At 45.7% G+C, this 13,414-nt stretch overlaps 1 protein-coding gene across 1 annotated transcript in view; it reads left to right on the top strand.

The window, feature by feature from the left end:
* The window catches only part of USP7 (ubiquitin specific peptidase 7), a 3,814,244-nt gene that overhangs the window by 1,853,568 nt on the left and 1,947,262 nt on the right, over window positions 1-13,414 (top strand). The window contains 1 exon segment of the mRNA XM_044088895.1: window positions 5,251-5,399. Within this exon segment, the coding sequence (XP_043944830.1) occupies window positions 5,251-5,399 (149 nt within the window).

The raw sequence follows: 13,414 nt of genomic DNA, 5'->3' as shown, positions 1-13,414 counted from the left end.
GTTTGTTTAGGGGCTGTGGGCCTGCAGGACTCCTGCTCTGTCGTGCATATTTAGTCCAAGGGTCCTGCAGGAGCGCAAAAACAAATTAATCCTTCAAAGATTATTGAAACCACAGGATTCCCCGGCTAAAGGTTCTCAGCCAGTGAAGTCCTGTAAGTCTGTCAAGTTATCGGCTCCATCCTCTGAACTGACTCCTGGGCTTGAAGAACCAAGTTTGTCGGTGCCGACTAGCATCGATAAGTCAACTCCTCCCTTGGCTCCAACTGCTACCTCGGAGCCGTCTTGGAGCCACAAGTGAGCAAGATCTCCTTCATTGGAGCGATCCGCTCGGTGCATCAGTCACCCTTATTAGGAAGTGAATGCAGTCATCGCTCTTCATCGCACTCCTCTCGATCCTCTAGATTATCAGATCAGGATGTGGAGAGAGTAGTCAGCAGGGTGCTTAAATCACTGGCCCTTGCGCAATTACTTTCCAGCCCACCTCCGCAGGTTGTGGCTCCATCTGCCTCCATCTCCATTTCTCCTCTGACTACACTTAGTTCGGAGCCAGAGACCATTGGCGCACTGATAGTAGAACCGACTGCGCCAATCACCTCCTCTTCGGAGCCGGAGACCATTGGCGCACTGATAGTAGAACCGATTGCGCCATTCACCTCCTCTTCGGTTCCAACGTCTGCTCCTATCACCTTGATTATTCCATCCATCGAGGGATCTGGGTGCCGAAGCACTCTTGTCGGCTCCGAGGGGGGTAGTGGCATCGGTCCCTTGTCCGACCCCGCTCTCCCTCTCGGAGCTTCGGAGTAGGTGAGCTTGGCTCCCACATCGGCCTCGGAACCATCGCCCTCTATGCGGAGAAGGACTCCCGTCTCTTCAGAGCCGGAGCTTTCTTTGCCTCTGCATCGTGTTGCCTTCGAGGTCATGTGGAGTGTGCTGTCCCCTGAAACAGCCCTATCAGCCCTATTGGCTCCTCCTCTTGTAGTGCCTGTGCCAGCCTCTGCTCCTCCGGCCCAAAAGTGTAGGGAACCTATGCCCCAGGTCACCCCATTGCATGACCCTCTTCTTCCGAGGCCTCCCATGATCACTCAGGGGAGCCTCCTCGGAAGAAGTGCAAGAGGAAGCACCTAGACTCCCCTGAGTCTCACCTCAGATACAGACCTGGATGAATCTGAAGGGTTCCCCAGGTCCCCCTCTGAAGAGGTTTCCTTTTCGGACATCCTTGAAATGCTTAGGCAGAGGGGTGGATGAGTGTCTACACCTGGAGGCATTCGGTTCCCAACCCTCCACCTCCTAGGTATCTCCACCTTTTGATCCACTCATGTCTGTAGTGGCTCGAAAGGCTTGGTCAGCTCTGCATTCTGTGGAACCTACTCCGAGGAGACCAAATAAATTCATAACAGCCCCCCAGGACAAACAATTTCTCTCTAAAGGTGTGCCAGTTGATGCCATGGTGGTAGCAGCAGCCACCAAGAAAGAGTTAGCAGAAACTTCATCTGTCCATCCACCAAAGAGTCTAGGACGATGGAATGAATATGGTAAGCGAATGTTTTCCTCAGTGACCTTCTCAATGAGGTCCCTGAATTCTCTCTCATTTTACACAACTTCAAAGGGATCTCCTAAAAGAGCTTGGAGATGCCCTACAATATTCTACAGCTGAGGGAGCATCAGACAAAATAGCTTCCCAGCTTGCGACTCTTAATTCTGTAGTCAACTCCTCCATGAGGCTGATTTCCTATGCAGCCAATGGAGCGAGCAGAGCCACAGGTACAGAAGTGGCTCTCAGGCGACATGCTTGGCTGCGGCTGTGTCAATTTGTGGAACCCTTTCGGGCATCCTTCACAAATACTTTCTTTGATGGCCCCTCGCTCTTTGGGCCTCTGATGAAAGACACGCTTACCAGGTGTGAGCAGGAAGGTAAAACTCTGTCTGCCTTGGGAGTCCGTTTTTCCACTCCTAACAGATCTTATCCCAAAGGTCAGAAGGGTGTAAAGATGTGGTTTCAGATGTCCCAGGGACTCTTGCCTGACACGTGGTGATTTTTCCCCCAGGGGCAGAGGGGGAAACAACAATGGCAGACGCCACCCTCGTGGTAGAGGGGTACTGCAAAATCAGGATGACAAGAGAAACTTTCTCTGCCAAATCCTTCCAGCATCCCTGATGGGTTGCCCGACTGCTCACCTTTGGAGGCAGTCGGGGGGGGGGGGGGGGACACCTTTCCCTGTAACCAAAAGCCTGGCAAAATGACAAGAGACAAATGGGTGCTATCATTTCCGGAGGTTACAAAATCCCCTTTCATCAACCCCATGTAAAGTGAAAAAAGTCCATCCCAGATGGTCCCACCCAATGTAAGGGATCAAGCAGTTATTCAAGTTTCAAAACTGCTAGAAAAAAGAGCCATTCAGGAAGTCCCCGCAGACCAACTAGGATCCGGAACTTACTCAAGATTCTTTTTAGTACCAAAAAAGACAGGGGACTGGAGACCAATACTGGATCTCAGCAGATTAAACAAATCTGTACAAAAAGAAAAGTCCCGGATGTTAACACTGCAGTCCATTCTCCCCTTTCTAGGTCAGGATAACTGGATGTGCTCCGTAGATCTTCAGGATGTGTACTACCATTATCAAAATGAACAGACGCTCCAAAAGATTTCTTCGCTTCCAGTTACGGGCCAGTCATTATCAGTTCAGAGCTCTGCCCTTTGGTCTCACCACAGCCCCCAAGGTGTTCACCAAATGTATGGCAGTAGTCACGGCTCACCTGAGACGTCAAGGATTCTAGATGTTTCCCTATCTAGACGACTGGCTCTTAACTACTTCCACCAGGCATCAAGTCTTAGAGGCACGGGATTATACAATATCAACCTGCACCCAACTAGGCATTACAGTAAATTTCGAAAAATCTGCCTTGTTGCCCTGTCAACCTGTTACATATATAGGAGCAGAATTAAACACAAAACAGATGTTTGCAAGCTTTCCTCAGGAAAGAGTTTTCTCTATTCGCCAACTAGTGTAATTTCTAATGCAGAGCAGAAAGGTCCAAGTCAGACATGTCCTGCAAGTTCTAGGCTCCATGGCAGCTGCCATTCTTCTTGTACCATTAGCGCGTTACCACGAGTCCTTCAATGGCTCCTCTTCACGCAGTGGTCCTTCCAGGAGCTACCCATGTCTTACATGATCCTGATTACAGAAACATGCAAAAGACACCTCTCTTGGTGGATGGTCTCCCCATTGGTGTCTCAGGGCAAACCTTTCATTCAACTCCCTCCGGTAGCCACAGTGACCACGGACGCCTTCCTGATAGGGGGGGGGGGGGCATTATCTACGCAGGGCAGTCCAGGGCACATGGCAACCTCACGAGTACCATCTGCATATCAATGTCCTAGAGAAGAGAGCGGTGCTTCTGGTGTTGCAAGCTCAAGACACTCTTCCTTCTGGGACTATTGCGATCCAAACAGACATGTCAGTTGTGTGGTACATCAACAAGCAGGGCCAGACCAGGTCCTACCCCTTGTGTCGAGAAGCCCTCAGGCTATGGCAATGGGCAATTTCCTCCCAACGTTTTCTGACAGCAACTCACATCCCTGGGAAATCCAACATAATATTGACAGGCTCAGCAGGGCTATCCTCATGCCTCACTAGTGGCCTCTGAATCAGGAAGATGTGGACCTTATCTTCTGCAAATGGGGCCAGCCTTGCTGCGATCTATTTGCCACTCCCCTCAACAACAAATGCAGCAGCTACTTCTCCCTGCTTCCTCCTCCAGGTCAAACTCTCAGGGACTCCTTTATGCATTTCCCCCTTTTCCCCCTAATTCCAAGACTCCTACAGAAAGCAAAATCGTTGGGTTGCAAAATGATCCTCATTGCCCACTAGTGGCCTCAACAGATATGTTTTCCATTCCCACCCCTCCACCTTCTAGACCAGCCTTGGATTCTGGACCCAGTGCTAGATCTTTTGATTCCTCAGTCAGGCAGGTTACACCAATCCCTTCAGACTCTGGATGAAGCTACCAGGTAACAGGAAAAGAGGAAAGCTTAAGATAAGGTTTATGGATGTGGTTGAGAGAGGACATGCAGGTGGTTGGTGTCACAGAGCAAGATGCAGAGGACAGGAAGAAGTGGAAACAGATGATCCGCTGTGGCGACCCCTAACAGGGACAGCCGAAAAAAGATGATTATGATGATTTTGAGAAGTCTCTTCGTGAGACAGAGCGTTCTGTTTTGGACCGAGTAACAAGAACCATTCACCACATTTGCCTTGCTGTATTTGTAAGATTTTAGGGTATAGTAATTCTTTCAGGTAGTCAGGAATATAATGAAGCTTAGTTTAGATTTTGTTTTTGTGTGAGCCTTTACTGAAATGTTTTAAATATTTCTTGTGATTCTGAACTCTGATGTCACTGTGAATAAATACTGTGTATTTTCTTGTTTTTATTATTAATTAAATATTAAATATATTTAAATCTTTCATTGTGTCTGACCTGTGTAGAGGTATTTAAGTTTTGATAGTACTTGCATATTTATTTGGTGACACTCTGGGCCATTCCTAATAGGATTGCTCTTGGTGAAACTTTGATTTGGATTAATAATATTACACATTAAGATTGGACACCCTTTAAGGGCCTTAAAGTTGTTGATGAGGAGTGAGTGGTGGCAGTTGTAACTACCTGGTAATCTGGGCCGAAAGGGCATAGCTAGTAAACCTGTGCCAGCCTTTCCTGTGTGTGTCTGTGTGTAAATCAAACCTGTGTGTGTGTCAGCTACTTGGGCAGGGACACAAAACACTGGTTGGACAGAGAGGTTGCTGGAGGTCTTGGCTTGGCCACTCAGCTGAGATCTCAACTCTATAGCAGTGCCAGTGGGGATTTTTATTGGGGAGCTGGAGAAAGAGGGAGAAACCAGCCCCAGACTGAGTGTGGTCTGTGTGCTCTTAAGGGAAATTGTACTTAATGCAGAGAGCTGCATCTAGAAAATGCTGTGTGTACCTGTTATCTTCACAGTGAACATCCCCCCACAGGTGCCAGTGGTGAGGATTTAGGCTCCCTGAGTAGTGGTCCAGTGCAGGGTCTTAATAGTTACTTCTTCCATGGCCCAGGTTCAGACTGAAAAAGGTCTGCAGACCAGCTCCTCTACCTGGTTAGCAAACATTATACAATCAGAAGTAAATTTCTGGACTGGATGTGCTATAGATTAATTCTAGTTGGCTGCCTTCTGTATTTTCAGATTTTTACTTAATGTGCATTTTTTCCTTCTAGTGGTGTAAGTTTGATGATGATGTGGTGTCAAGATGTACAAAAGAAGAAGCAATTGAACACAACTATGGAGGCCATGATGATGACTTATCTGTACGGCATTGCACCAATGCTTACATGTTGGTGTACATCAGGGAATCTAAACTTAGTAAGTGCATGTGGTTTATTTGAAGTTTGCACAATTGATTTGTTTCACTTGTACAAAGTTTTTTTGGAGGGGTTATAGAGAAATATTTGTAACTGCTGTATAGTAGCCCCCCCCCCCCACACACAAGAAGTATACTTTGTTTTTGCTAGCTGTTATGCTGTCCTCTGCAGTAGAGTTATAAATTAGCAGTGAATTCAAACACATTTCAGTAATTGCTGTCACATGAATTTATATTTTATCATTTGTGATGCAGTTTTATATTCCAGTGTTGAGAAGTGCACTGGGCAATGTTTTAACCAGACTAGAGAGAGCAGTTTGGAGTGGCGCTAGAATGATGGTGATGCTCAGACGAAGACCATCAGTGAGGTGGCATTTAATGTCTTGTTTGTGCTGACTGTACCTTATTTGCTGTATTTTGATAATAGCTAAACATTTCAGACTTCTTTTTACAGACTTCAAGGTAAAGAAGCAATGTTGCAACCTTTTTTTTTGTATGTTGCTTTTTTCCTCAGTTCCATTTTATATGCTATGTTTGACTTTTTTTTCAATGCTGAATTAGTCCTGCAGCTTCCACAAGATTATTGGTCTGTATTTCAGTCATAATTAGTTTAATATAAGGGTTGTAACAGATATGTATCGTAAGTTGTATTTCTATAGGTCTAGAAAGGTTTCTGACTTACTGCCCCCCCAAAATTACAAATGCAGTAAGTAAAGCTACCTTTTGGCTCCGCTGGAATGTGGACTGTCAACCTTTGTGAGACCTCTCAAATGAACCTGTCCATGCTTCAGGCTACATCAATCATAAGTTGCAAATTTTTCTGTCTTTTGTCTTGGAACACAGTTATTTGTGGCACTGTTGCCGTCATTACTTTAAGGAATTCTGCTATGAGCTAGGAACCGATGTCCGGTATGACTTGAGACCTCAGCATCCTTCTCCAAAGCCAGACTGTTATCACCTTACCTGAGACACTCATTATATTGATAACTGCTATAGTAGTCTTAGCTGTACGAGTTGCATCCTGCATGGGATATAAAAGCCGAACAACTTCCAGAGCTTCAGGGTACCTTTCATGCTCCTAAACCATTAGGTGACTCAAGCTGAGGTGATAGAAAAGACAGGATTGGGGGGCCAAGCCTTTGGGAGCTTTGCTGCCATTAGAGTGCTCCTTTGTGGGCTTTCGAGGATCAGTACTGTGCTGCTTCTATTCCTTTATTGGGCCAATAAGTTTACTTTGGGGGGAAAAAAAACTTATTTTAAGGTTTCTCCTTCCTTTGCTTGCATCTGAGGATCACACCCCATCTTCTAAGGAGGCTGAGAGATCTCTCTGTGGTTCCCCGAGAGATCTCTTGCAGCTGAAATCTAAGACTGCGAAAACTTTGGATCCAACATCCACGGCTCCGAAGAAAACTAACTTCTTATCAGGTCCACAGTTCTCGTTGGATCCGACGGAGGTAATTGCAGTGTCACCACCTTCTTCCTCAGCTCTGGAGTTGTATCCTAGGGCTCTGGATCCGAGAGTTTGGAGCACGCGCCCAAGACGTAAAGGAAACCTTCCTTCACCTTCCATCTCTTCTAAGTCAAAGCATTCCAGACCTCCCTTGTCAGCTTTTTCCAGATCCTCTAGAAGCTGATCTGAGACAGACATCTACAGGATAATCAGAAAGTTCCTCAAGGCCCATATCCAGATGGGGGTAGTGTCTTCTCCATCCTTTATTGGATCAATGAGCTGTCCGGCCCATACCATTAGAACTCTTTCTCCGATCTTTACCTCTGCTTTGGAGGTACAAATTTCGGGAAACTCGAGTGTGTTGGCTTCGATGCAGGTGGAATGCCCTTCCTCAACTCTGATGATAACCCTGATCAGCCATGTTCATATCCCTTTGGATCAGAGCATGTGTTTGAACCGAGGCGTCTGCACCGGGTCCAGGGAAATGGAGTCGGCTCTCTGTCAGATCCGTACCTTCCCTGGGTGCTTCGGCCCTCAACAGCTCGAGTCTGATTTCCTGTAGAAGCCACTAGTCCAGGGTGAGTCCTAGCTGTTTTTCCTTTGATGTCTCGGCTTTGAGGACTTCACCAGGTGTGTCGGTTCTTCATGTAGTGGAAAGGGTGTTCTCCCATAGTGGAGAACCATCATCTCACATCCTTTAGTCTGCCATCATATATCCTTTGGGTCCTGGTCTTGAGCCTACTCATGTTGTCCTGAGCAGCCTTCAGGATCTTCCAGCTCAGGAAGGATCCCTTTTTTTTTTTTAATACCAGAGTAAGGGTCCTGTAGTTGATGCCATTAAAAAAGAACTGGCAGAGGAGAGTGCCAGTGTCCATCTGCCTAACAAGGAGTCGAGTGTTGGACAGATTTGGAAAGCACATTTATGGCTCAGCCATATTTGCTTAAACTTAATTGAACTTAAACTTTCTCCCAAGCTGGCAACTCTGTCGTCCATTGCCAACTCCTCGATGAGGTTAATCTCCCATACAGTGGAAGATGCCTCACGGGCTGCTGGTCCAGGTCTCTCCATAATGACATGCCTGGATGAGACTGTGATTTTCCAGAGCCCTTTAAAGCATCCTTTATTAATGCCCCTTTTGATGGCTCATCACTTTTTTGGCCTTTTGTTAGAGATATACTCACCTGCAGCGAAAATGATGGGAAGACTCTCTTAACCGTGGGAATCAAATTGTCAGGAGCCAGAGTGTAGGCAAGAAAATGTGGTTGTGTAAATCACAAGGGCTTTCCAGAGCCCACGCAGGGAGCCATCCTCCAGAGGCAGAGGAGGAGGGTTTAATGGTTGTTGTCACCAACAGGCCAGAGGGGGTCTGAAAACCAGGGCTTCTTGGACACTTTTCCTGACGAGCCCCATTAGCGCTCCTGAAACACACTGCGACTGTCCATCTCTGATGACAATCAAAGGTGGACTTTCTCTGCACCTAGAAGCCTGGACACACTTGACAAACAATTCATTGGTGCTAAATGTAATATCCAGAGGCTACTACATTCCCTTTTTCCTTTCTACTCCAAACAGCAGCAAGAAGCTCCCCGACTTGCCACCCAGTCAGAGAGACCAGACAGCCCAAGAAATTCAGAATTTGCTGCAAAAAAGTCATCCAAAAGCTCCTGACTGAACAAAGAGGATTCAGAACTTACTCCCACTTTTTTGGTGCTGAAAGACAGGGGATGCAAAACTCAGTGGATGTAAGCAATTTGAATCTGTAAAGAAGTCAAGGTTTCGAATGGTTATGGTTCAGTCCTTTCTGCCCCTATTGTGCAAGAATGATTGAATGTGCTCTATAGATCTCAAGGATGCATATTACAATATCAAAATAGACAGGCACTCCAGGGGATACCTGTGCTTTCAGCTGGGAGCTAGTCACTTTTAGTTCAGATCACTGGCCTTTGGGCTCACCACAGCCCCCTGGGTGTTCACCAAATGCATGGCAGTCATAGCAGCTTACATGCGTCAGAGGATTCTGGGTGTTTCCATACTTAGACAGTTGGCTCCTCACTGCCCCCATGAGGAATCAACTTCTCAAGTCAGAGATTGATTGAAATCTCATATTCCCTGAGCATCACCATAAGTTTAGACAAGTTCAGTCCGACTCCTGTGCACAACGTAGAATTTATAAGAGCACAGTTAAACACAAGGGATCAAATAGCTTCTCTCCCCCTTCACCACACTACAGCATTGAAGAATCAGGTTCAGGAACTGTTATCCCACCTGTCCCCCCCTGTACATCTAGTCTTACAAGCTCTTGAGTCGATGTCTGCAGCAACTTTGTTGGTTCCTCTGGTAAGGTTTTTTACGCAAATCTTCCAGTGGTCATTAGCAGTTCAGTGGTCTATACTCAGCAACCTTTGTTTGTACCCATCAGACTGACACCAATCTGCAAGCATCATATTCGGTGGCGGATTGTGACATGACCTTTAAATAGCTGCAGTGACCACAGATGCTTCCCAGTTGGGGTTGGGGGGGCATTTCATGGGCAAGATGGTCCAAGGCACGTGGTCCCCTCTGTAAACTAGGATGCATATCCGTGTCCTTGAGGTGAGGGCAGTTTTTCTAATGTTACAAACCTTTTAGGACACGCTCCTTTTGGGGACCATTGCAGTTCACACCAACAATGTGTCTGTAGTCTGGTACATCAACAAACAAGGAGGAAACGTGTTCATACCCTCTGTGCAGAGAGGCTGTGAGGGTGTGAGAATAGGCGATAACTTCAGACTGCCTTCTAGTTGCAACTCCTGTTCTGGAGAAAACCAACAAGCTGGCTGACAGACTCAGCAGATCTTTCCTGATTCCGCACGAAAGTGGCCCCTCAACCAATCAGTGGTGAACGTGATCTTCAACCATTGCGGTCAGCCTTGCTGCAACCTTTTTGTCTCTCCTTTCAACAATGATTGCAGTGAGTTGTTCTCTCTGATCCCTACTCTAGGAGAGTCCTCGAGGGATGCTGTGGTGCACGATTGGCAGTGGGTCTCCTTTATGCCTGTACTCCTCTTCTGCTGATCCTGAAGTTTCTTCAAAAGGCAAGCAGGCTGAAGAGCTCAGTCATCCTCATTGCCCCATTCTGACCTCGGCAGATACGATTCCCCTTCCTTTATTCTCATCTAAAATATCCTCTGTGGGTATTGGAGCCAAGACAGGACCTCTTCTCTCACCTGTCAGGATTGCAGCACCCCAATCTTCATATCCTCAAACTGACCGCATGGTTTCTACACTTCCAACCATAGTGAGACAGTCCAGGCATTTACTTCCCTGGTCTGTAATATCATCATAGCTTCACAGAATGTTTAAACTAAGAAAGTCTACAACAGTAAATGGAAATATTTTGTGTTATGGGCTGCACATAAAAATATTGATCCCTTCTCAACACCAGTCTCAAATCTTTTGCTTTTTCTTAGTACCCTGTTTAGGAAAGGAGCAAGTTTTTCTACCATCAAACTTCAGCTAGCTGCAGTTTCTAATTTTCATACGGCTAGCCAGTCTCGCTCCTTGTCTACTTTTAGATTATGCAGAGCGTTTATGAAAGGTATCTTCTTGCTGAGACCTCCTGCTGAGACCTCCTGCTAAAGACCCTTCCCCACCTTGGGACCTCACTGTCGTGCTGCAGAGTTTGATTCTGAGACCTTTCAAGCCAGCAGCCAGTTGTGACATGAAGTTTTTGTCATGGAAAACCATCTTTTTAGTAACCATTACTTCAACAAAAAGATTTTTTGAGCTGCAGGTGTTATCTTGCAAATCGCCATACATAATCTTTGATAAAGACAGGGATTTGCTATGTACCAGATCCCCCCATTATGCCTAATGCAGCCACGGAATGCAACATTAGCCACTCTATTCAGGTAACAGTATTTTTTCCTCTAGTTTTTTCAGCAAAGGAGAGTACATTTTGCATATCCTTGATGTCCATAGACGTTTGCATTTTTGTATGCGTAGAACAAAACAGCATAGTAAGTCAGACCAATTGTTTCGAGCCTTTTCTGTTAACTTAGGTTGAGCAGTGTCAAAACTGACTATCACCTTCATTTAGTCTGAGAGGCTTAGAATTACTTTGACCTCCAGGAGCACTTTCTACTAGATCTGTGGCTTCTACTTTTGCCTTTTCATCCAGGATTTCCATTGATATTTGTGTGGCAGGCACATGGTCAGTCAGTCACATCTTTGTTGTGCACTATAATCAGGATATTATGTCTAGAACAGGGCTTCCTTTGGCTCGATGGTACTCTGGCACATCCTTCCATGAGGGGACTTCAGACCCAGTCATGAGGAAGAATGAAGAGGAAAAAATCCGTTTAAGAAGTTATGTCTTACCATAACTTGAGGTCTGTGTTGACCATCTTCTTTCTTCTTCACCTTCCCACCCACCACCCCCCTGCCTTATCCTTCTAGAGAATCTAAGGAAGATTGTGGGATGCTTATGTCCTAAGTCTGAACCTCAGTTATCTTTTTCTCTATCCTCTCTTTAAGTAATGGATGATGAATCAGCGAACTCGATTTGAGCTTATGGGGGTTGTGTAGTACATTATGGGTAAGCGGAGGAACTTAAGAGTTGGATCCAAGTCTGGAAAATGTGGCCGAGTCAGATCTGAGACCCAGTCATGAGGAAGAATGAAGATTAACAACACAGATAACAAATTATGGTAAAGGCATAACTTTTTTTTTTCTTTCAATTGAAATTTTTTTTAAGTAGTTGAAATGTTTTTTACGTGATTGTTGAGTGTTTTAAAGTGCTTTTACTTTGTCTTTGTGAGAAAGTGTGTTGCTGATTTCAAATCGTTACTGGCTTATACTGCCTGTTTTTTTCCATCTTGTAATATGGCTACAGATAAAAGAAAACAAGGAATATATAAAAATAAGCAAAGGAATAAAAAGGTTACACGAGAAAGCATGGAATGAAGATGGAAAGAAATTAGTAATACAGTTGTGGAAAGGGTCATATTACTGTGAAAACGTTTTACAAAAAAAAATTGGTCTGAATAGTGGATGATTAAGAAAAAATATGAAAACGATCTGCTGTCCTTTTCATTCTTCCTCGTTTAATGGGTTATGGATTTGATCCTCTGATTCAACTCAACTGTATACTTCAGACTTTGCATCAAACTCTCGAGCTCCTCCTACCTACCATGCTCTAGTCCATCTTCAATACCTCAAATCTCGTTTTCTGCCATCATGCTCACACGTAGGGTCCTTCTCTCCCAGTGTTGTGTAAAGTATTCAACTACTTTTTGTAAGTTAAAGTTTAGCTTTCCTTTCTAAAAATTCCATATTTTGTTTACTACAACCTCCCTCTTAGTTTCTGATTTCTTTTACCATATTTGGTAAAATGTCCTTCAAGGATGCATCTGCAGTCCTTACAAATGGGTTGTCCTGTCGTCAGGCAGCCCTTCGGTCGGCCGGATTCCAAAGTCTGGGTCTGGCCTCTGCTGGTGTCGCACTTCACCCGACGTCATAGCTGCAGTTCTTCGGGTATAAAGGCATCAGCCGACGCCATTTTCCTCAGTCTTTCTTGCCGCGTGGCGCCTGAAGCAGAAGCTGTTCGCAAGTGCCGGTTGGTCAGATCCAGTGATTACTACTATCGAATACTACTTCGAAGACTTCTAAAAAGCTAAGTACCCCGTTGGGGACTCTTTCTTGCCTCAGCCGATGTCAGAAAAAGTGAATAACTGTTTAATTTGTGGGAAACAAATACCTCATAAAGATTTCCACTCTTACTGCTTACCTTGTTTAGGCCCAGACCACGACGTAGCAGCTTGTTTAGCCTGTGCTTCTTTCAACCGACGGACGCTTAGACGTCGGTCGGAGTTTGCTGAACAGTTTTTCGGCTCAGATTTTGCATACATAATGCCGTCGGATCCTCCGACTTCACAAGTTATTAAAGCAAAGAAAAGGACCGACACTCGCGGTCCGCGGTTTCGGCGAAACCACGGTTAAGCAAACCGCGAGTGCCTCGGTTTCGGCGAAACCGAGCAAACGGTTCTATCTTCAGCCGAATCCATGACTACTACCGAGGCCCCTTCTAACCTGGTTGAATCGGCCTCTGAAATTCAGCCTGCTACTGTGGTTTCACAAGAATTATCGGACACCATCCCTTTGGATGTTTCAACCCCTGCACGTGGTGCTGCTAGGCCTCCTGCAGCCATGTCCATAAAGGCCTTTGCCAGGGCTAAAGCAGCCAATACTTCTAAATCTGTGCCTGTTAAGCCCCCCTCTCACAGGCCCAGTTCCAGTTCCCAAATGCTCACTCTGGCAGAGGATCTCATCTCTTTAATAAGGGGATCCCAATCTTATCCAGACAGGGCCTCTCAACCTCCTCCAGAAAAGAGACCTAGAGCGGAGCCCCCTGAGCCAGTGTTCTCAGATGATTCTTCTGATGATACAGACAATACAGACCATCCAGAGGCTCCTTTTTCTACTTATGAAGACTCCGATGCTGAGGAATCGATTCCTTCTGCGCCTCCACCAGAGGAATTTTCATTTGGGGAAACCTTACATGCCACGAGAGAGCAATTCCAATGGCAGGGA

The sequence above is a fragment of the Protopterus annectens genome, chromosome 12.part0 (genome assembly GCF_019279795.1).
Source record: "Protopterus annectens isolate FY-2018-M chromosome 12.part0, PAN1.0, whole genome shotgun sequence".
NCBI classification, from domain to species: Eukaryota; Metazoa; Chordata; order Ceratodontiformes; family Protopteridae; genus Protopterus; species Protopterus annectens.
This window is presented reverse-complemented; position numbering and strand designations above follow the sequence as displayed.